This window comes from Euleptes europaea, chromosome 5 (genome assembly GCF_029931775.1).
Source record: "Euleptes europaea isolate rEulEur1 chromosome 5, rEulEur1.hap1, whole genome shotgun sequence".
In the NCBI taxonomy this organism is placed as follows: domain Eukaryota; kingdom Metazoa; phylum Chordata; class Lepidosauria; order Squamata; family Sphaerodactylidae; genus Euleptes; species Euleptes europaea.
Genome location: NC_079316.1, coordinates 21,145,459 through 21,169,980, shown reverse-complemented (window position 1 = coordinate 21,169,980; position 24,522 = coordinate 21,145,459). Strand labels below are relative to the sequence as shown.

Genomic DNA, 24,522 nt, shown 5'->3' with positions numbered 1-24,522 from the left:
TTAAATATTATCAGCACCGAAGCAGCTTGTAGAAAATGCCCTGTTCAGAGAGAAGCAATTACTTCCTTCTCAAATCACAGTCTCCTGTTCTGGAAAATGTGCTTATTTGGTTGTAAAAAAAAAATTAATGCGAAGAGGGACAGCTTCCTTTTAAAGCCATTACACCCCCGGATTATGCTTCATAAACATCAATGCGAATTACTGATTTTTATACTCCGTGGTGATGTTTCCACATTGGCCAGAGAGGATTAAAGGCGGTGGGTAAGCAATTGCCTTCTTAACGGCGCGACATTTGCAGGCAAGAATATCCAGTGCTTTAACAGCACTAGTATATGGCCTGATCCACACAGGTAGCAGCAGAATGATAGGTGTACCTCCTCAGACCTCACATTTATGAATACTTCCCTTATTCCTTGCAACTAGAGCATTAGGACGACAGAAAGCAGGCTCCACCCTCCTTGGAGCAAAATCATCGTCCTCCATCATTAGGGTTACCAGGTGCCTGTTAATGGCGGGCAATTGCCCCACAATTAACAGACCTGCCTGCCGCCCCTCAGCTGTCCAGCAGGGGAAACAGTACACCTAAAGGGGAGGGGAGGATCACCACTCACGTGCAGCATGGCATGGCATGATAATGTCCTTTCTGAGGTAAACCTGAAAAGACAGGGACAATCTAGCAGGTCCCTAAAAAAAAAAACTGTACGGAAATCATAAGAGTTTTTGGAGGAATATGCTAGAGCGTTCCTGTCACTTCCAGGTTTGATGGAGACACTCTAGCACATTCCTACAAAAAAACTATGATGATCCCCTCTCCAGGAACGCCAGTGGGGTGAGAGGATCCATCAGTACCTGGGTAGAGTGGTTCTAGGGAAAACTGCCAGAAGGTCACAATGAGAGAACAGGAAGGGGCTTGCTGGGGTGTTGGGTAGACATGCTCCCCCCTGACTGAAGTAAGCGTTGTGTCCCACATGGGAATCTGTTAGTATCTGCAGATGTTCCTTGCTAGACGGGGTTGAGTTATGAATAAGTCTTATTTTAGAAATCATCTGTTCGTAGGAGGACAAAACTTCTATTTTAAATCTGGCATGCCGCTGTCGCTCAAGTAGTTTGAGCAGCTAGAGGTCTTTGGGCCAGCTGTGTTCCATGTTTGAAAAGTGACCTTAACAGCCAAATGGCAAATAAGGGGTTATGGGTAGGGTGTCTGTGACAGGAACGTACAGTCATGCGTCTACAGATGTACGGGTGAGTGGGAATTTGACCCATGACCTCAATCGATCCCCCTCCCATAAAGTAGTGCTTCAGAAAAACCGCCTGTTGAAAAGAACTGCTGATTCTTGGCTATAATAATTACCTTCATGAGCAGTCATTGTCATTTTCTGGGCTAAGCTGAATATTTGCATGCATTTTCCCGATGAAACGAAGATATAAGCCTTTTTCAGACATTAGGTTTGGGGGTATCGAACTGTGTACTGGGAACATGCGCTACCTGCAATCGTCCTGACATATGTGGTTGTCATTGTGTGACGAAATGGAGACAATAAGAACATAAGAAAGGCCCTGCTGGATCAGACCAAGGCCCATCAAGTCCAGCAGTCTGTTCACACAGTGGCCAACCAGGTGCCTCTAGGAAGCCCACAAACAAGACCACTGCAGCAGCACCATCCTGCCTGTGTTCCACCGCACCCAAAATAATAGGCATACTCCTCTGATACTAGAGAGAATAGGTATGCAGCATGGCTAGTATCCATTCTAACTAACAGCCATGAATACCCCTCTCCTCCATGAATATGTCCACTCCCCTCTTAAAGCCCTCCAAGCTGGCAGCCATCACCACATCCTGGGGCAGGGAGTTCCACAATTTAACTATGCACTGTGTGAAAAAATACTTCCTTTTATCTGTTTTGAATCTCTCACCCTCCAGCTTTAGCAGATGACCCCGTGTTCTAGTATGGGAGAGGGAGAAAAACGTCTCCCTGTCCACTCTCTCCAAATCATGCATAATTTTATAGACCTCTATCATGTCTCCCCTTAGCCGCCTTCTTTCCAAGATAAACAGCCCTAAGCGTCTTAACCGCTCCCCATAGGACAGTTGCTCTAGTCCCCTAATCATTTTGGTTGCTCTTTTCTGCACCTTCTCAAGCTCTGTAATATCCTTTTTTAGGTGTGACCAGAACTGTACACAGTATTCCAAGTGTGGTCTCACCATAGATTGTACAAGGGCAATATGATATCAGCAGTTTTATTCTCTAGTCCTCGTCTAATTACGGCCAGCATGGAATTTGCCTTTTTTACAGCAGCTGCACACTGGGTTGACATCTTCATTGAGCTATCCACTACCACCCCAAGATCCCTTTCTTGGACTGTTGCTTCCAGCACAGATCCCATCAGTGTATATGTGAAGTTGGGATTTTTTGTCCCAATATGCATCACTTTACACTTACTCACATTGAATCTCATTTGCCATTTTAATGCCCATTCTTCCAGTATGCAGAGATCCTTCTGGAGCTCTTCACAGTCCGATGTTGTTTTAACCACCCTAACTAATTTGGTGTCATCTGCAAACTTGGCTACTTTACTGTTTAACCCCAACTCCAGGTCATTGATGAACTGGTCGAAAAGTACCGGTCCCAACACAGATCCCTGAGGCACCCCACTGCTCACATCCCGCCATTGTGAGAACTGACCATTGATTCCTACTCTCTGCTTCCTATTTTTCAGCCAGCTCTCAATCCTCTTATCCCATGACTATGAAGTTTGCTTAGCAGTCTTTGGTGGGGGACTTTGTCAGAAGCTTTTTGGAAATCCAAATACACACTATCCACAGGCTCATTCCTGTCCACATGCTTATTGACGCTTTCAAAAAACTCTAATAGGTTAGTGAGACAGGACCTACCCTTACAGAAGCCATGCTGGGTTTTGCCAAGTAGACCTTGCCCTTCTATATGCTTGACAATTTTATCTTTAATAATGCTTTCCACTAATTTACCCGGAACAGACGTTAAGCTAACTGGCCTGTAATTTCCTGGGTCCCCCCGGAACCTTTTTTATAAATGGGTGTTACATTGGCCATTCTCCAGTCCTCTGGTACAGAGGCTGATCGAAGGGACACATTACATATCTTTGTTAGAAGTTCAGCAATTTCCCATTTGAGTACTTGAAGAACTCTAGGATGAATACCGACTGGTCCCTGTGATTTGTTAGTTTGCAGTTTGTCTAGACAATGAGTTTCAGGAAGATGTGGGTAGCACATGTTCCTGGTATGTGCCATTGAATGCCTCTAAGTGTAATGTCTGAAAATGGCTTTTGTAGGCAGCCTATGCTTAATTACTCAGAAGTCATTCCAGTGTTCCATGGGGCTTACTCTCAAGTAAGTATGCATAAAATTAGAGCCTTGATTTATCTGGAGGTTATCTTTGTTGAATGAATCTTCATACACTAATAGCTTTCTTGTGTTGTTTAGAATATTTACAGTGTCACTAAAGAGGCACCACACCAAATCCTACAGCCTAGGATATTCTGGGATGTAAATACTGCGTTCTGTTTTATAGCCTCAGTCAAAGAGATTTTATCTAGCTTCTTACTAGCAAAGTAATTGCTATTTGAAATACAGATTCCCCTTTTGAAGATCAAACTTATTTACAGATGCCTTCATTATGACCTATAAATCTTAGCTTACATCTCTCTGAAGCTTTTGAGCATTCAAGAAAACAGGACAGATAATTTTGATATATTCTCCTAATAACATAAAACTAAAGATTTTTTTTAAATAATGTTTTCATTGGAAAATATGAAATTGTTGCTGGTAGAATTTATATGCAGATAAGGAATTGAAGCAAAGTAATCAATTTCACGTTAACATTGAAATTACCCACTGAATCAGTTATTTTCACAGTTCTGAAAGTCTCTAAAGGAAAATGTTGCAGCAGCAAATTGTATGCTACAAAAATTATGGAAGTAGCAACCGGGACCATATCTATACCTGCTGAATAAAAACTGTATTTACCGTTAGTGCACACTGTTATCCACCTTGGTCCTTAAACAGAGTTGCCAACTCTGGCTTGGGATATTCCTGGAGATTTGGGAACAATACATGGGGAGGGCGGACTTTAGGGAGGGGAGGGAGCTCAGTGGGTATGTAATGCCATATAGCAGGGGTCCCCAATATGGTCCCCGTGGACTCCATGACTCTGACCTGCTGACACCTTTTCTGGTGCCCACCAAGTGTTTTTAGGAAGTGGGTGGGGCCAGGTCGGGCTTTTGTCCAGCAAGGCTTCTGATTGACTATTGGAGATTTGACTGGCAGGGCAGATTTTTTTAAAAAAATGCTGGTTTGGCAGCAGCTGCCACAACAGCAAAAGGATCTATACTGTGTTACTGAAGCAAAGCTGTGGCAATCATTTTGTGACTGGCTGCACCTTGAGAGCCGGCGTGGTGCAGTGGTTAAGAGCGGTGGTCTAGAGCGGTGGACTCTGATCTGGAGAACCGGATTTGATTCCTCCATGAACATGTCCACTCCCCTCTTAAAGCCTTTTAAGATGGCAGCCATCACCACATCCTGGGGCAGGGAGTTCCACAATTTAACTATGCGCTGTGTGAAGAAAACCAAAACTAAAGTGTAATTTTACTAGGCCTATTTGCAATAGATTAACATGGGTCCACAATTTATATTAACATATACAATGTAATATGCAGGATAATATATACGTAGGATAATATGCTGAGGTTCTAGTTATAAACTCGTTTTGATAGCCTTCTGATGTCTTCTTCATTGGATGTGAATTTTTGGTAATGCATGTCTAAACTCGATACCTGCCCTGACCTGAATGGCCCAGGCTAGCCCAGTCTCGTCAGATCTCAGAAGCTAAGCAGGGTCAGCCATGGTTAGTACTTGGATGGGAGACCACCAAGGAAGTCCAGGGTCACTATGCAGAGGAAGGCAATGGCAAACCACCTCTGAACATCTCTTGCCTTGAAAGCCTTATATTGAATGAATAGTTTTATTTGCATATAGCCTTAGGCAATTACAAACATGTCGACAATATCACAAATGCTTAATAAAAGGAAAATACTAGGTTAAAAATTGCTGGATTGATAATAAAACTATGGTAAATTGATGCATACACAACAATAATAGCTAAAAATTGTGGCGGTATCGCAGTCGGCCAATTAGACCTTGCAACCATTAAAATCAACTCGAAGGATCATCTCTCTTAGCAACCATATTGGACCTTATTTTCTTTGCCTACAGGGAGGTCCTATAAGAAACAAACCCATCAGAGTCTTTTAACAAAAATACTAATTTCTCAGCACTAGGACAAGTGTTTAGGCCAGAAACCAACCCAGCAAGAAATTTAGCCCTGGGTTCCGCATATAGAGGGCATTCAAATAAGTAGTGGTAAGCCCCGTGGCGCAGAGTGGTAAGCAGCAGTACTGCAGTCCAAGCTCTACTCACTACCTGAGTTCGATCCCTCAGGTAGCCGGCTCTAGGTTGACTCAGCCTTCCATCCTTCCGAGGTCGGTCAAATGAGGACCCAGCTTGCTGGGGGTAAAGGGAAGATGACTGGGGAAGGCACTGGCAAACCACCCCGTTAACAAAAGTCTGCCTAGTAAACATCGAGATATGACGTCACCCCATGGGTCAGGAATGACCCAGTGCTTGCACAGGGGACCTTTACCTTTATAAATCCTCCAGAGCAGACGTTCCACAGATGCAAAAACGTTGGGCCTTGAAAGCCTTATGGGGTGGCTGTAACTTGACAGCACTTTACACACACACACACACACACACACACACACACACACACACACACTTATACCTAAGCCTTTGGGGTTAACAGAATGAGAATGAAAGCTCTAAGTATGGTCCTGCCCAATTCCTCTCCTGACTACAGCCCCCATCCCACATGATTTTGGCCATCCAGGTCTCATAACCCCCAGCAAAGCCTTTTTGGTGGTCAAATGCGACCCTCCCTTTTTCACAAAGTCAAAAAGATGGTTGGATCCAACCTGAATTAAATGGGCTTTAAATGGTAGTATCAGCTTCCTAGGGAGGTGGTGAGCTCCCCCCTCACTAGCAGTCTTTAAGCAGAGGCTGGGCAAACCCTTGTCAGGGACGCTCCAGGCTGATCCTGCATTGTGCAGGAGGTTGGACTAGATGGCCTGTATGGCCCCTTCCAACTCTATGATTCTATGTATATAGTTTCAAAGCTGCTGCTCCATTGATTGAGATCGCTTATATTTAGAAATGTTTTTTATGCATAGTAACTGCGTCGCGGCACACTCTATTTAAAATGGGAGAACGGTGGCGTTTGTTTCCCCTTCTGCATTCTAGCATTAGTGTGCCTGAGCACTGTTAAGTGTCAAGAAAGGAACATCTGAAGCCACAAATATTTATACAGTCCCTTGGCATGAAAACTGTAATTAAAACAGTCTTAATCCATGTTGCTAGATTAGTACGAGAAGATTTAAAAAAGCTAATGTCGTCGTATAGTGAATTAATCAAAGCCACGTGAACAGCTGAGGGCAATCGTCTTGCAACTCACTGGAACAGAAAGGAAGGGGCTCAGCAGATATATTGTTTGTTTTTCCAGCATGGCTCCTGTTTATGTTGATCTTATATGAAAGAGAAGGAGAAGAAGAAGTGTTTTTTATATGCCGACTTTCTCTACCGCTTAAGGAAGAATCAAACCAGCTTACAATCACCTTCGCCTCCCCTCATCACAACAGACACCCTGTGGTGTAGGTGGGGTTGAGAGAACTGTGACTAGCCCAAGGTCACCCAGCTGGCTTCATGTGGAGGAGTGGGGAAACCAACCCGGTTCACCAGATTAGCCTCTGCGGCTCATGTGGAGGAGTAGGAAATCAAACCTGGTTCTCCAGATCAGAGTTCACCGCTCCAAACCACCACTCTTAACCACGACACCATGCTGGCTGCCTAAAAGATGTTACAGTGTAATGGGGAGGGGGACAGTATGTGGAAGGAAAGGAAGCAAGGGTCAAGGATGGGAAAGGGAGAAGACAGAAAGTAAAGGCAGAACTTGCTCAAGTACTTATTTTTTTGCCTTTAGTGATTTATAATGCCATGTTAGACAAAGTTACCCTCTTCTAAATCCATTGAAGTCAGTGGATTTAGAAGGGTGTATCTCTTCTTAGAATAGCACTGTTCATTTTGCTCTTTTCGCATGTTTTATCCCATCATAAGCACATTAAATGATCAAGATTAGACTATGGTCCTGTTCAAACAGCCTTTGGAATCCGTTTTAGCTGCCGGTTGCTAACGGGTTTTTTTGGTGTCATTTCAGATACAACCGTTTTGGCTCCCAGCTCCTAACGGATTTTATTTACCTTTTCAATTAAAGTTGCTTGTGTCCCGTTTGCAAAGTAGGGCTAAGCTAGCTTTTTTGGAAAATCCTTTCTTCCATTTTCAGGCGTTCTTTGCGCTTCTGAATTGTTGTAGTGTGGTGTTTGAAATGTCTGCAGCGCTTCTGAAAGTGGCACCTTTCCCCCGCTCTTTTTGCGGAGTGTCCTATATCATTTTTTTTACCAGTCTAACTTTTGCGCTATAGCGCTGGAGCAACAAGCTATATTGCCTGCATTTATCTGCAGGTGTGTGGAGGTTGAACAGAAGAAAATGATATGATTAATGTGTGTTTCTTGACATTGACAGCATTTCTAGAGAGGAAGAGTTCCATAGCTGTATAGATCCATCCAGACTGACTTTATGTGCTTACTTTCACACTGCTGTGCCCTGTCATGTGTCACTGAAGTGCAGGTAGAAGAAGACTAGTAAATAACTCTTCTTATACAAGGATTTGATGCTACCATGGTTATGAAATTCACAAAACTCTAATAAAGAAAGAAAACGTTCTTGTGTATTCTGACTTTCTCCCCCTCTTCAGCAGATTCACAAAAATGACACAGTTCATCCTTCTTAGGTGGTGGCTATGTACTCATACTGAAGAAGAAGAAGACTTGGTTTTTATATGCCGACTTTCCCTCCCACTTAAGGCAGAATCAAACAGGCTTACAATCACCTTCCCCTCCCCACAACAGACATCCTGTGAGGTACGTGGGGCTGAGAGAGCTCTAAGAGAGCTGTGACTAGCCCAAGGTCACCCAGCTGGCTTCATGTGTAGGAGTGGGGAAACCAACCCGGTTCACCAGATTAGCGTCCACTGCTCATGTGGAGGAGTGGGGAATCAAACTCGGTTCTCCAGTCTTCCACTTCAAACCACTCTTAACCACTACACCATGCTGGCTGATACTGTAGCATCAAGGGAACCACACTATTTGAGAAGGCGTTCCCAATGTGAAGCACGTGGATGTGAGGAGAGGGGGTTAGTAAAACGTTTTGCCTCCTCCCAAATTATTTAGATATTTCTCCTGACCAGGAATCTCAAAATTCCCCACAATGTTTCAATGCAGTTGAAATGTAGCAGAAATGTATGCCTCTGCAGGCACCCACTTACCTACTGAGAATGTCCACTGATGGTGGAAAGCACCGTCAAGCCAAAGCCAACTTATGGCAACTCCGTAGGGGTTTCAAGGCAAGAGGTGATTTGCCATTGTCTGCCTCTGCATAGCAACCGCGGACTTCCTTGGTGGTCTACTATCCCAGGGCTGACCAGGGCCAACCCTGCTTAGTTTTCAAGATATGACAAGATTGGGCTAGACAAGACCATCCAAGCCAGGGCAAGAATGTCCACTAGTCTTATGAAAATAGTTTCAGAGGGTAGCTGGGTTGGTCTGCAGTAGAACAGCTAGATTTGAGTTCAGTAGCAGATATCTGACAAAGGGAGCACTGACTCTTGAAAGCTTATACCCCGGAAATCTTGTTGGTCTCTAAGATGCAACTGGACTCGAATTTAGCTAGGCTTATAAAAACTGTTTCCCTGATCAAGATGTTTGCTCAAACATTTTACTTGAGCTAGAACAAGCAATGTTTGGTCTCCACCCTAAACTTAGGTTGTTACAAGGGGACACGAGGTGATTTGAGTGGTTATCTCAGAGGGCTGCTGTATTTTTAGCAGATACACAGTCGCAGATTCTCTTTCTTCTCATAGCAGCATCATGGTAGGAAATGCTGTTCTTTTTGAATTTCCTCCTTCCATCCATTAGCATTAATCATGGGGGCTTTTTTTTTAGGTCAGGTGTAGGCTGACCTTATTAGAAATTCAGCCCTGTGTCCTTTGAGAGGTCACCTCTTTGGTTTACGGCACTACAAACTGAACATCCTGTGAAGATGCGGCCTTTTCCGCTGAGCCAACAGGGAAGAAATAGACATAAGCTCAGAAATGTTGTAAAGAAGTGCTAACTCCTCTACCTTGGGACAAGATTAATGAGGCCAGTCTGGCTGGCAATCCTGCAGTTTACATGGTAATAGAAAATAGACTTCCTTGAAGGAAGAAAATATATTGCAGAACGAGAGGGGAATGTTTATCAGCTTCTGTAAATTGCAAGAGAGACAACACAAAAACGATGTCAGCGGCAAATTGTGCAGGAAATTTATTTATCTTTTTCTTTCTCTCCGATCCTTCCCTGTCGGGAGTGGGTACAGTAGCACATCCACAATCAACAACAAAATAATAGTTTTATAGAGCAAGAACATGGTGCCCAAGTTGAAAATAAATAACCTGGTGAAATCCAAAATGAAAACCACTTTCTAAAAAAACTTCCCTGCTCCTAAAATCAACATATTTATTATTTATTTATTTTATACCATTTGTGGCCTTCCTTTCCATTCAATTTGAGGCCCTCAAGGGAGCAAACAATTAGAAAGACTTAGATTAGAAAGACTTGTAACTTTAAGGCTCTCTCTGTGTGTGTGTATAATGAGCAATTACAAGCACACAGGAACGAGGGTCAGACAAAACAGAAAAGTTTTCATCCACAGGCAGAAGACCATGTCTGAGGGTGATAGAGGAATCTCTTTGGGAAGAGAATTCAATAATTGTTGTGCCATGACCAAGAGAGCCCTTTCCTAGGTGGCTGCCCATTTGGTCTCAGATGATGAAGCAGGGCCCTTGAAGATGATTGTAATGGTCATGTCAATTTGTAAGGGAGCAGGTGGTCCTTACGGTATGCAGGTCCCAGCCCATATAGATCTTCAAAGGACAATACCAGAACTTTGAATTGGGCCTGAATAAAATTGGAAGCCAGTGCAGATAGAACGAGACTGGAGTGATATGCTCCCTATGACTCATTCCCAATAGCATTCTCAACTGCAGCATTCTGCACCAGCTGTAGTTTCCCAACAGTCTTCATGGGCAGCACCATGTAGAGCATATTGTAGTAAGCTAATCTAGATGTTACCAAGGCATGTACAACAGTGGCAAGATCTTTACAACTCAGCAAAGGCCTCAGCTGGCTCGCCAGCCCAAAGCTGGTAGAAAGTCCTCCTGGCCACTGCTGCCTCTAGCAGGAGACTGAGGTCCAGGAGTATCCCAGACTGTGAACCTTCTCCTTTAGGGGGAGGGCAGCCCTACCTAGAACAGGAGATGCCTTAAATTCTGGGTCAGACCTTCACCAGTAGCATATCTGTCTTGTTGAGATTAAGCTTCAGTTTATTATCCCGCATCCACTCCAGATCTGCCTCCAGTTCAGGGTTTCTACAGTCTCTGCTGGATCAACTACCGTAAGCATGTGAGATAGAGCTCTCTGCAATTTTAATATTGGTGACAACCCAGCCCAAATATCCAGATGACCACATGCAGAGGTTTCCTGTAAATGTTGAAAAAGAACAAATGGGGGACAAGATGGAGCCTAGTAGGACCCCATAGGTAGGGTTGCCAGGTCCCTCTTTGCCACCAGTGGGAGATTTTTGGGGCGGAGCCTGAGGAGGGCAGGGTTTGGGGAGGGACTTCAATGCAATAGAGTCCAATTGCTAAAGCAGCCATTTTTCTCCAGGTGATCTGATCTCTATCGGTTGGAGATCAGTTGAATTAGCAGGAGATCTCCTGCTACTACCTGGCAGTTGGCAACCCTATCCATAGGCCAGTGGCTAAGAAGAAGAGTTGGTTTTTATATGCCAACTTTCTCTACCACTTAAGAAAGAATCAAACTTGCTTACAATCACCTTCCCTTCCCCTCCCCACAACAGACACCCTGTGAGGTAGGTGGGGCTGAGAGAGCTGTGACTAGCCCAAGGTCACCCAGCTGGCTTCATGTGGAGGAGTGGGGATACCAATCCAGTTCACCAGATTAGCCTCCACCGCTCATGTGGAGGAGTGGGGAATCAAGCCTGCTCCACCGCTCTAAATCACCGCTCTTAACCACTGCACCACGCTGGCCAAGAGACTGTTCTGCTGTCCCCCACTTTCTGCGGTATTCCTGTGGGCATGATAATATACACACAGAATGTATGCATGGGGTGGGTGCCACATTGGGGAACGATGCTCAGAAGAGCGACATGCGGCATGTAAAAGAGCCACGTGTTGGTTCCCAAGTCATTGGGTATCACTCGATTAAGTGTTGCTTGTCCATAGGGCTGTGGAACAATAGCATAGACACTGCACACCTCTTCCCCCACCCCCTCCATGGCCTTAATTTATTTATTTATTTCCATTTCATTTGTTAAGAGACCATGGCAGTTAACAATGAAACTATGTAAATTTCTTCATGCAAATAACAACAAAAAACTCCTATCAATACAATAAAATAAAAACTCTAGATGGCAGAAATCAGCCACCAGCACAGCTACAACAATCTAATGCCTTCAGAAATAACCAAGTGAGTGTGGTATGCCAAAAGGCAAAAAGAGTTGGGCATGCAGGGAGCTGGGGAAAGTTTTTGACAGAAAAAAGTTTTCTCCTGCATTCCCACTCAACATGTTGTAGAAGGTGGAGGGCAGAAGAGGATATTCCTTGTGCTTCTTATTTCTTCGAGATGTGAAGAAGATGTGAACAGCCCTGTCTATTATCTGCTCCATTTCTTGCTTTGGAAATGAGAGGCACAGAAAGCTTGAGATGGAATAGCAGCAAATATTTCTTGCCTGAATGATAACCTTTAAGGAATTCACTACAACTGCTTGCTCGGCTTATCACGTTTTCTCTGTCATGATTGTGCAGAAGTCTTTCAGCTCTCCTTTGGCAACCTCATCGGCTCCAGAAATCAAGGTTGGGTGAGACCTCGTGAACAAACTAGAAGGCGACCCATACTTGGTTTCAGGAGCTATGAGGAGTCACCACCATGTAAACAGGATTTTGAGCCTTTATCACCCCAACTCACAATTGCTTTCACAACAAACTCTGTGTTTCCTTGAGAGCGTTGCTTCCCCCCCCCATATGAACTCTCCTGTCCTCCCCTTTTCCCCTGCTACTAGGTGCTCTTTCTCAGCGTATGTAGCTTGTATAGAAGCATCCAATGGGATAGACTTTTTTTAAGATTAGAAAATCGTGTTCAGTGTTAATTAACAGATGCACAATCCCAGGCAGCATCTGCTAATGTTCCCTTACTTTTTTAAAAAAAGCATCACGTGCAAATCAAACTCGAAATTGGCTGTTCTCACCAAGCATTTTAGTCTTGAAATCCAGTGTGGTGTAGGGGTTAAGAGCGGTGGTTTGGAGCGGTGAACTCTAATCTGGAAAACCAGGTTTGATTCCCCCACTCCTCCACATGAGCGGCAGTCGCTAATCTGATGAACCGGGTTGGTTTCCCCACTCCTCCACATGAAGCCAGCTGGGTGACCTTGGGCTAGTCACAGTTCTCTCTCAACTCTCTCAGCCCCACTTACCTCACAGGGTGTCTGTTGTGGGGAGGGGAAGGGAAGGTGATTGTAAGCTGGTTTGATTCTTCCTTAAGTGGTAGAGAAAGTCAGCATTTAAAAAAACAACTCTTTTTCTTCTTCAAGCATGCCTTGTTTGATAGGGTCAAGACATTATGCTTGTTTTGCCTCCATATTCCTGACTGTTGTGGGTGGGAAACCCAGACCCCTGACAACCTGTGTCATAAGGCTAACTGTTGCAGTCTAAATATCAGAACATAATCTCCTAAACTACACTTTGCGGGATCTCTTGACTGGGTTTAATCATATCCTTCCAGGAGCCACTCACAAAGAAGAGGAAGAAGAAGAGTTGGTTTTTCTACCCTGCTTTTTCTTTACCTTTTAAGGAATCTCAAAGTAGCATACAATCGCCTCCCCCTCCCCAACAGACACTTTGTGAGGTAGATGGGGCTGAGAGAGTTCAGAGGAAACTGTGACTAGTCCAAGGTCATTCAGCTGGCTTCACGTGCAGGAGTGGGGAAACCAAACCAGTTCACCAGATTAGAGTCCACCTGTCATGTGTAGGAGTGGGGAATCAAACCCGGTTCTCCAGATGGCTTTCCCTTTGCACCAGTCATGACTGGATCATCTGTCATGAGTCCACTACTCCTAACCACTACACCATGCTGACTTTAAGCCCTGTAAAGCCTTGGCCGCCTCAGCTGCTCTTCAGTCAACTTGTGCAGACCTGTCTCAGAATGAGCTTAGCTGGTTCGCTCCCTTGCCTAAACCATCCTGACTTTCTGGAATTTAACCCTGACTGCCTAAGGTTATGCTTCTCACCTTCAGCCCTTGTTGTTCATTCAGACGTCTTACCCTCTGCCTTATCTTGATCCCTGATTATTGCCTTCAGCTCTTTCGTTTTGGATTTCTTCTTTGGACTTCTGGTCCTCTGTCTGATCTCAACCTTGCTTCTGGCCTCTGGCCCTTGGCCTTAAAGTGCACCCTGGCTCCTAACTATTATGCCCCCCTCTCTCTGTACCCATACCTTACTTGGAAGATAGGAAATATAAAGGAAGGCAGACTGTTACGAAGATTGGTCATAATATGGGAAGCACCCTCTTCCTTCCTGTCAGGAACCTGTTCTTCAATAAAGGTGGATGTTGACTTTATTTCTCGCTGAGATAAATCTCAGCTTGGACTTCAGCAAGCAGTAGAATGAGGTGAGAGAATAAAGTATGGTACTAAAGCAGACTGTGCCAATTCAATGTGGGAGTGAGGGTGCCATTTTTGAATGCTGTGCCATGTAAAAATAGCTCTGCAAATGGAAAATTAGTACAATGGGAATAAAATTTCTAGCCATGCCTGTTTCCTGATTGATGTGCTGGTTTTCCATTTTTGCACCAGTCATGACTGATCATCTGCCAGTTCGGTTCACATCCTGCTCACAGGTTGCAAACTAGGAGTTGATCATTCAGCGAGTTGATGAGATGCAAATTTGGATGTATCTGATTTGCACCACTAGACTGCTTTGTGGCAGCAATCAGCCCTGCCTGCTGCCACCACCTCATTGTTTGACAAGCACACAGTAAAGGACACAAATCAGTTTGAGGTGTTTTAAATCGAGACTTACTACTTAGATATCTATATGTACCTTCTGTGTCTGCCTATGGACCCATTGAACATTCAGTTCTTGCAATCACTTCTCAAAGATGTTGCTTGATAAAGTACGCACAAAAAGTGGGCAGTGCAGTCTATCTGATGTGGGTTGTTTAAAAGAGGTGTCTGCACTTGAGGTGTCTGCACAAGTGCAACGAAGGGATGAACTACAAGCGATTCTGTGCTTTGCAAGGCAAGTCGGTCTATTTGAGGAACCAGCTGTGGCCCTCTTTCTGGTAAATGAGATGATGTAATTGTGGGACTTGAGCAAAAGCAGTCATGAGCTTCAAGGACCTGGCCCTATAGCACAATCAGCTACTGCACAGGTGCAAAGTGTCTAAGCAGAGTGCTCTGCGTGGGGCTAGTTTCACTAGCAAACATTTGTAGTAATTGATTCGGGACTTGCCTCTCATGTAGTTGAACAACTTAAGCAACATATGTATATATATTTAATGTAGTGGGACACTCGAAATGGCTGTCCCCGCTTATAGTCTAAAGAGTTATAGTCTGTACTCTCTCAGGAGTCTCTTCTCTGTCACTTCACTGCATTGCTGGTGTGGCGTGGTAGTCAGAGTATCAGATTAGGATCTGGGAGACCCAGGTTCGAATTCCCACTCTGTCATGGAGTGTTAATGGGTGACTTTGGGCCAGTCACACACTCTTAGCCTAACCAACCTCACAGGGTTGTTGGGATGATAAAATGAAGAATGACATCAGATGCTATTGGTCCTCATTGGGGACAAGGGAGGGGTATAAATGAAGTAAACAAATCATGAATAAATAGATTGGGGCTAAGTATCTAGTGAATGGTGCTCATCCTAAACCCACCCTCCCTTTCCCATCCACGGAAACAATCAAGATTTTCATTTCATCCACCACAACAGTTGTGGTTATATGCACTGCAGGGGTATAAAATGGCTCCAGCTTATTCCTTTGCCCCCCTCTGTGGCCTCATCGAGGAAAAGGGCTGAGTTTTTTAGTTGTTCCTGAAGCTCCCCAGAGCAAGATCTGTAAACAGGGATTGTTCCCCTGCAGCTGGTTTTTCCTGTGCTAAACTGTTTGGCAGAAAAGGAAATGGGTCACCTCCAGGATTTCTTTTGAACTGAAGGTGCTGAAGAGCTGCATTAATCCAGATTTGCATTGAGTGTGGCTAAGAGGAAAGCTGGACACACTGTTTAGTGCAATTATTGATATATATTTTTAGAGTATGAGCTGCAACACCCATACAGGACAGATCTGGAACATCACAGGAAGCATAATTTCCCAAAAGGCTGTGCAAATGGCATTGATTGATTTTCTTTATAGATCACTTGGAGAGAGACTCCTCTATTCATCTGTCATTCCGATTATCTCCTGACCTCCCTAAAGTCTTTGACAAATGGGAAATAATTTTCTTTTGCTACGTTAATGACTTTCGTAAAAAGTTTGTGTCCCCCCACCATGTTGAATAGTTGTGCATGAGTGTTTCCTCTTTTTTCCCCTTGAGTGTATACTTTTGGAATTGAATCAGAAGCTCAAAGCAAGGCCCTGCATGCATGGGGGAAAAATATATAACTTTAAATAATTACATGCATATACATGTGTGTGTGTGTGCATCTTAGCCAAATTTTTAGATACTTAAATTTGGTGACTGGCACTGTGAATGGGCATGATTGATCTTTTTACAAACCTGAAAAGGGCCCCAAGTTTGCAGAAAAATGTGAAATCTTTTAAAAAATACATTGCTGGGGGTTAAAAACTGAAAATGATAAAAGGAGCTCCTGCAGCTTTAAGCAACAGATTCCCTCAGTAGCTGTTGCTAGGCAACCACAGCATTCCAGACCAGGTTTCTGTGAATAAAAAAGCAGGGGGAGAGTGCAAGGTCCTTTCCAGGCTTACTTTGGCCTTTGAGGGAGGACTCATTGGGGCCAGGCCTGACTAGGGTGGAATCTATGGCATTATACCCTGCAGTTGCTTCCTTCCCCAAACCTCACCCTCCCAAGGCTCCACCCCCAAATCTCCATCTCCCTCCCTGGGCAGCTGGGAGGGAGATGGGGGACATGAAGAGAGAGTGAAGGGGTGGGGGCAGAAAGACAGGGAAAGTGACAGACATGGAGTGGAGAGAGAGTAAGAGAAGGGGTGGCAGGAGGGAGAAAGAGTGAGATACCGATAGAAGTAGGGGGAAAGAAAATGAAGCAAAGGGAGGGAATGGGATAGCTGCTCCTGCAAGTTTCTTGCGGGTCTCCGCTTGTGAGTGTGTGTACATTGGGGTTGCCTGGTCCCTCTTTGCCACCGGTGGGAGGTTTTCCATAGAGTCCAGTTGCCAAAGCGGCCATTTTCTCCAGGTGAACTGATCTCTTTCGGCTGCAGATCGGTTGTAATGAAGACCCTGCATTATGGTATTAAGTCCCAATGACCATAAAACAGGAAGAGGTTGATTATTTAAAGCAGTTTGTTTATTAAGCTTAATAATACATACCGGGTGAGGGCTGCCCTAAGGCGCAGGACAGCTCGCACACACTAAACAAAGGATTGCCACCCCAATTATAACTTCTGGTTAGGGATGTTCCAATTACGTAGACTAACTACACATTGATTGCTTACTTTACTTTCATTAACATAGTGTATAGAGATTGGTTGAAGCTGTCTCTAAGCAGATGCTAGGTCTTGTGATCTTGGAAGCACAAAACACATTCCTTAAGCAGAAGGTAACTTTGAGCTGTGTATTAGTGGAAGGCTGTACCAAGCACAGACAGGCTGATTTACTGGCCCATGGCTCCCGGGTGCCACCTTCCCAAAGCCTCCATGTATGTGCATATGAATACATATTGTTCTAAACCAGCCCTTATATTCTGGCCTTAGCATTTCTATAAGTGCAAATATGCAGACTGAACATAAAAGCATACATTCAAATATTAATAATGATTACAGGCATTACAGTAATAGCAGTATATATATATATACTGCCTTCAGCGACATAGATGAAAACGAAAGGTAAAATTATCAGCCTTGGATCCATCAGAGATGTTTCCATGTGTGCAAGGATACAACTCACAGAGTGCAATTTTCTCCCCCCCTCCCACACACACACTCCCAGCAGCCTGAAAGGTCCCTGGAAATTGTGTTCCTCAGGCCCCTCCCTCTGGATTGTAAGCTCCTGGTTGGGAAACTCCTGAGCATTTGGGGGTGGGGTCTGAGGACTGTGGGCTTTGAGGAGGGAGGGAGCTCAGCAGGGAAGGGATGCCATAGAGTCCACCATCCAAAGCAGCCATTTTCTCCAGGGGAACTGCTCTCTATTACCTGGAGATCAGTTGTGATTCTGGGGGATCTCCAGGCCCCACCATACCTCATTCCCAAGACCAGGATTTCAGGGGGCATTTGGAGCTGCTGGATGCGGGGGGTGGGCAGGAAAATCACCCTCCATGGGTTGAAATCCTTGTGCCTGCAGAAACGTTAGTCTGGATCCAACCCTCTTCTACATCTATCCATCCACAGAGTTTGCATTCAACAACAGTAGATAGGTTCCTGGCTTCTTCTGCAAACTCCACCCCCCCCCCCAAATCTGGGAGGTGGGGTGAAGTTAGAACTCTTCCAGCATAACATGGCATCCTCTTTGTCTTGCTCTGAGATGCAAGCAGACCATGTTACAAAATGTGAAGGAAAGAGGTGTATGTTTCTTTGTGTTTGGAGTGATACGTGGACCGAATCTCAGTTGAGCAGTCTGGATACTGTCCTTCAGTGTTACTCCTCTGAAGATGCCTGCCACAGCTGCTGGCGAAACATCAGGAAAGAAAATACCAAGACCATGGTCACACAGCCCGGATAACCTACAAGAACTGATGAACTCTGACCGTGAAAGCCTCCGACAGTATTTAGTCTGGATATGTTGTGTGTTAAGTGCTGTCGAGTCGCTTCCGACTCATGGCGAGCCTATGAATGAAAGTCCTCCAAAATGTCCTATCTTTGACAGCCTTGCTCAGATCTTTCAAATTGAAGGCTGTGGCTTCCTTTATTGAGTCAATCCATCTCTTGTTGGGTCTTCCTCTTTTCCTGCTGCCCTCAACTTTTCCTAGCATGACTGTCTTTTCCAGTGACTCTTGTCTCATGGCGTGACCAAAATACGATAGCCGCAGTTTAGTCATTTTAGCTTCTAGGGTCAGTTCAGGCTTGATTTGATCTATAACCCATTGATATATAGTCTGGATATACTTCAACAATTTTAAGACCTCAATGAATGTTGGTGTCAGTGTATACCAGTGATCAATAGATAGCAGGGTATAAGTGAATCGGTGGTTGAGAAAACAAAGAGTAGTATAAACTCTGACCAGATGTGGGGGAAAATTTGCAGTGAAAATGACCAGTTACTGGCTAGAACACATTTTGGTACCTGCAGTGTCTTTTCTCTGCCTGAGATCTGAACTGCCAGTGCCAACCCAGGTGAACAGCACCGATGTATATGGACCAACGGTCTGACTTGCTGTAAGGAAGATTCATATAGCTGTCACTCAGGCCTGCATGAATTGTAGCTGTCCAGCTGAATGTATTAATGGAAGGTGGTCCAACGGGGGCACCCTGAACTGCCTGCTTTTGCTGTTTGCCCAGGGTTGAACGCACATAATGGGCCAAAAGGTGTCAAGTATGTTGACGGATGCAGTACATGCAGGGATGCCAGCTGTGGGTTGGGCAATACCTGGAGATTTGGGGGTGGAGCCTGAGAAGGGCAGGGTTTGAGGAGGGGAGGGGCTTCGTTGCCATAGTCCACCTTCCAAAGTGGCCATTTTCTCTGGGTGAACTGATCTCTGTAGCCTGGAGATCAGTTGTAATAGCCGGAGATCTCCAGCCACCACCTGGAGGTTGGCAACCCTAAGTACATTGCTGGCAAGCCTCTTTCAGCTTGGTGGGCCCAAAATTATGCAAGGCTTTTAAACTTCTTGGCCCAGTTCTTGCACAAACCATGTGCATTGCAAATCTCTTGTAAAGTGGTCTCAAACACTTTCCAGGAGGGTTTAGACTGCAGTTATTTGTCAGTGCCTTGCAGAGGCGATGGTGGTATTGTCAGGTGTCACACGACATCATTGCTGCTGATAATATCAGCCAATATTATCTTACGATGGCTGTTGCTTAAACTGAACTCTCTGGATTAGGGTTGCCAACCCCCAGATAGAGCTTGGAGATCTCCCAGAATTACAACTGATCTTCTGACTACAGAGATCAATTTCCCTGGAGAAAACGGCTGCTTTGGAAGGTAGACCATGTGGCGTTATACACTGCTGAAGTCTCTCATTTCCTTAAACCTTCCCCCCCAGGCTATGTCCCCCCAAATCACCAGGAATTTCCCAGTCTGTAGTGCATGAAGTTCTCTATTGTGTGTTTGCATGCAACTCCATGCCAGTGCAACATTAAGTTGATAGCACTCTCCATGACCTTAATACAGGAGTCCCAACTTGGTGCCCATGGGTGCCATAGTGCCTGCCGACACCTTTTCTGGTGCTCACCAAGTGTTTTTAGGAAGTTGGTGGGGGCAGGTAAGGCTTTTGCCCAGCAAGGATCCTGAATTACTATCGGAGATTTGACTGGCTGTGCAGATTTTTCTAAATGTTGGTTTGGCGGCAGCTGCCACCACAGCACAAGGATCTCCACTGTGTTACTGAGGTTAAGCTGTGGCAATCATTTTGTGTCTGGCTCCGCCTCCTGCGGCAGCCATTTTGTGGCAGCCATTTTGTTACTGCACCCACCATGCTGTGTCGGAATTTTGTGCACACAGGCTCAAAAAGATTGGGGGACACCTGCCTTAATATGTATACCTTGTGACATTATGACTCTGCTGTTCTACAGATGTTTTGTACAAATGAATTTATCATGAATACAAGCACCCTTTGTAAATATTTCAGAGCAGACTTCTGCCATCTTGCTACCGTTGTAGGACTCGGCGTCAAAGATCACCTGACGCTTTCCAGTTGCTAGGGTGGAAAATATACCCTGAAAGATGTAAAATTCTGTTTGTCAGTGGCTGCAAGTGCATTTACCATGGCTGTACATCAATATGAGCTGGCTGACATGTAGTCAGATCGCAAGGTCACAGCCACTCTGGGACGCAAAAGCTTGGAGTGGCCTCTTCTCGGCTCCGAGCGTGAATCCTTTTGATCTGCAAAGGCTGACATGGAAATTAAGAGGGTTTTTATTTCTACTAATGATCACCTTTGGCATCTGCCAAGCATGAAGACATGAGATTGCATATAATTACGGATGCAGTTTTCAGGGTAGTTGAGCTGGGTGTTGTTCAGAACAACCTGGTGCAATTAGGGTAAATGCCACAGTCAGGACTGCACAAAACACACTTTGTTTTAATAAGGAAATATAGCTTGTGGTTTGTAATATCCAAAGCACTGTTGCTTCCTTTGCCATCAATGAAGAAGTGGTATTTATGGATATTTATCTTGTTTTCTCTGTACTGACAGTTGGATTCATATACATCTGGACTACAATACTCTCCGTGGGTTTCCCCATTGCAAGGGCATAAGTAATTCATGGGAGTGGTCGTGGTCCTGAGTTACTAGACCTCAGTAAGAAGAATTGCACCCTCATCTTAATTCTTCCACCTGCCTGCTTTTCCCATTCCACTAATAGGGGGAAAGTTTGATGTATAAGCTTATTTCTCTTAGTAACTAGAGTGTTTCTTCAATGTATATGATAGAAGACCTTTTAAAAAAAAACTCTTCTCTTTTTTCCTTTACTCAATATTGCTTTGGGGAAGGGGCAAATTCTTCACAGTTGCACCTGTATTGGGAATCATATATCCCAGGAGGAATTTCTCAAATTCCCCTTAATTCTCTGGTTACCATAGCGGTGGACTCTAACCTGGGGATCCAGGTTTGATTCCCCACTCCTCCACATGAAGCCTGCTGGGTGACCTTGGGCTAGTCACAGTTCTCTCAGAACTCTCTCAGTCCGATCTACCTCACAGGGTGCCTGTTGTGGGGGGTGGAGGGAAGGTGATCGTAAGGAGCTTTGAGACTCCTTACCGCAGAGAAAGGTGAGGTATAAAAGCCAACTCTTCTTCAATTACTGGCGTACAAAAAGACCACAAAACCACACGGATTAAATACCAAAGAATTTATCTTGTATTTAGCATGTAAATTATGAATGACAAAGGAAACTAATATCTTCTGAGTATGTAAATGCTTATTTATGACAACTGAGGACTGAGGGGGAAAGATGAGATAAAAGTAGGAAATGGTGCAAAAATGTACCTCGTACGTTTTCTTCAAAAGGGACATTCCCCGTTTAGATACTTTGGAAATGACTACTCGCTAGAAAATGTTGCTTTTCTACCATCTGTTCTTAGGTGCCTAATCTGGAGTGTTTTGCTGTAATGTGCTTGATACTGGTTCTGCCCCTTTGGCCACAGGTTGGCGAAGAGGTTTCCCAAACCTAATTAGGCAATTGAAATATCAGGGAAAAGCGGCTTCCCTGCGGGTCTCTCTGCAAGTTTTAAATAGATGTAGTCTAATTATCTTTCCTATGTGTTGTTTTGTCCTTGAAGAGAAAGGGGGGAGAGAGCCCTAGAAAAACTTAGGACAAGATGCACTCCCGTGACATTCAGCCTCCACTTGTTCTAACACGTCTCATTAAATCAACTAACTGGGACACAGTATTCCTTTTAAAAAATGGTTATATGATTGTATGCTTCTAGAGTTTTTCATGTTTTGTGATTTAATGCTCTTGTGGCATATTTGCTTCCCTTTCTGGCTTAACCAGAATGGTGTAGTTGTTAAGACTGTTGGGACTAGTGTCCGGGAGACCTGTGTTCAAATCCCAACTCGCACCATAGAAGCTTGGTGGATGACCTTGGCCAGTCAAACTCGCTCGTCCTAACCTACCTCACAGGGCTGTTGTGAGGATAAAATGGAGGAGAGGAGAATGATGTAAGCTGCTTTGGGTCATCGTTAGGGAAAAAGAGGGGGGTCGTAATTAATTAATTAATGTCACATTTTGTGATTATGCCTTTTTTTCTGAAAGAATAACCTATTATTCTCAGGAAATGGTCTCACAAGCCCCATTCCCTTTGGTCCATTTCTACCGCTGTCCCAGGTTTCTGTCCTTTTTTAAAAAAAAATAATTTTTATTGATTTTTAGGATGCAGAATTGAAAGAGGGAGTAGGAGGGGAAAGGGGAAACAAAAGGGGATAATTTTACATTTTATGCGTACCTTGTAACCCATCTCCATAATCATGCTAAATAAAACTTATCGTTTGAATCAAATATTTCCTTTTTATAAACCATTATTTATCTGGAACTCTCTAACTATTACTGCATTATATCTGTTACTATGTTTCTACACTTAGCTATAATTTAAATACAATACTATTCATGATGATTTTATAAACAAATCTAAAATAAGAACATTATCATCCATACTGGTCATAAAACGGTTGCCATTTCTGTTGGTGCTCTTCATTCTGTTTTCCCTGTAATTGATTGGAGAGCCTTGCCATGGCAGCAAATTCCATCCTTTTTGTAATCCATTCCCTTAGTCCAGGTGTCTCTTTATTTTTCCAATATCTTGCATATAAAACCCTCGCTGCAGTAACCGCGTACTGAAAGAATTCCTTCTGCGTAGCTTGCAGTTGAATTGGAATAATCCCTAGGAGCATAAATTTTAAGCTTAAATCAAATTCCACCTGGAGTATTGCCATACTCTCTTTATAAATTTGCTTCCAATATCTCTGGGCCTTTTTACAAGTCCACCATTGATGGAAAAAAAAGCCCCTTCAGTCTCTGAGCACTTCCAACAGTTCGCTTGGTTAGATTTATACATTTTTTGTAAGTCTTTAGGTGCAAAACACCATCTGTAGAACATTTTGTACCAGTTTTCTCGAACGTCCTGGGATCTTGAGAATTTTATTCCAGATTTCCACATTTTCCCCCATTCGCACATTGGAATCATTTCGCCAAAATTTTGCATCCATTTTATCATGCATGTCTTAACTTGTTCCTCCGCAGTCTCCATGTCTAATAACATCTTGTAGATTTGGGAAAGTAGGTGATCTTGTGATTTCATTACTATTTGTTCAAAGTTTGTTGGATTATCTGATGTTTGATAGTCTGATTTTAATCCATGTATCACTTGGTGATATGCCAACCATGTTATTCTGATATTTCCTTCTCTTCGAGTGATTTGATCTGACCTTCTTTTTTCACTAAATCTCCATACCTCAGGAAGTCATTAGATTTTCGACTCGTGAAGTCCATATACACTTCCTTTGGGGACATCAATCTGGACACTCTCGGGCTGACCAATGATTTTAGAAAATTCCATGTTTTTATCAAATGAAAGGTTGTGGATTCTCGAGGTAAATGCTTAGGTATTGTCTTTGCGGCCTTGGACCAGTAATTAAATCCTTTTTCTAACAGAGCCTTTTCCAGTCTAATTACTCGGCTCTCAGGTTGTAATATCCAATTTGTAACAGCCAACAATGCGGCAGCTTGATGGTATAAAAGTAAATTAGGTAGTGAAAGTCCTCCTCTCTCTTTAGCATCTTGTAGGACCGCAAATCTGACTCTGGACTTCTTCCCTTTCCAAATAAATTTGTTAATGGTTCTTTGCCATTTAGTTATCGTAGTTTTGCTGATGTCAATTGGAAGCGTCTGAAACAAAAAGTTCATTCTCGGTAGCACATTCATTTTGATTGTTGAAATACGGCCTAACCAGGAAATTTGAAGTCTGCCCCATCTTTCCAAGTCTTTTTCGATTTTGGACCACGTCTCTTTGTAATTCAAGTCAAATAGTTAGTCGTTTCCAATTGGAATTTTGATTCCTAAGCACTTAACACTATTTTTTTTTTAATTGGACATTGCAAAATTTCTGAAATCTCTGATTTTTCTTTGTTTGACAAATTGAAGAGAATCATATTGGTTTTCTGTTTGTTTAGTTTGTATCCTGAAAAATAACTAAACTGGTCAATTTGGTATTTTATTTCTGCCACAGAAGGTTTTGGGTCTTGACATATCAACACCACATCATCTGCATAGCTTCTGATTTTATACTCCTGGTCTTCAAATATAAGTCCTTTGATTTTGTCACTTGATCTTATTTTATTAGCCAAAACTTTCGTAGCAATGTTGAACAGTAGAGGTGATAAAGGACAGCCTTGTCTTGTTCCTTTCTTAATTTCAAATTTGTC

At 43.7% G+C, this 24,522-nt stretch overlaps 1 protein-coding gene across 1 annotated transcript in view; it reads left to right on the top strand.

Moving 5' to 3' along the window:
- LOC130478222 (multiple epidermal growth factor-like domains protein 6) overlaps window positions 1-24,522 on the top strand; it is a 239,285-nt gene that overhangs the window by 68,223 nt on the left and 146,540 nt on the right. Inside the window, 2 exon segments of the mRNA XM_056850373.1 lie at window positions 8,509-8,553; window positions 13,931-13,941. Coding sequence (XP_056706351.1) covers window positions 8,509-8,553; window positions 13,931-13,941 — 56 coding nt within the window.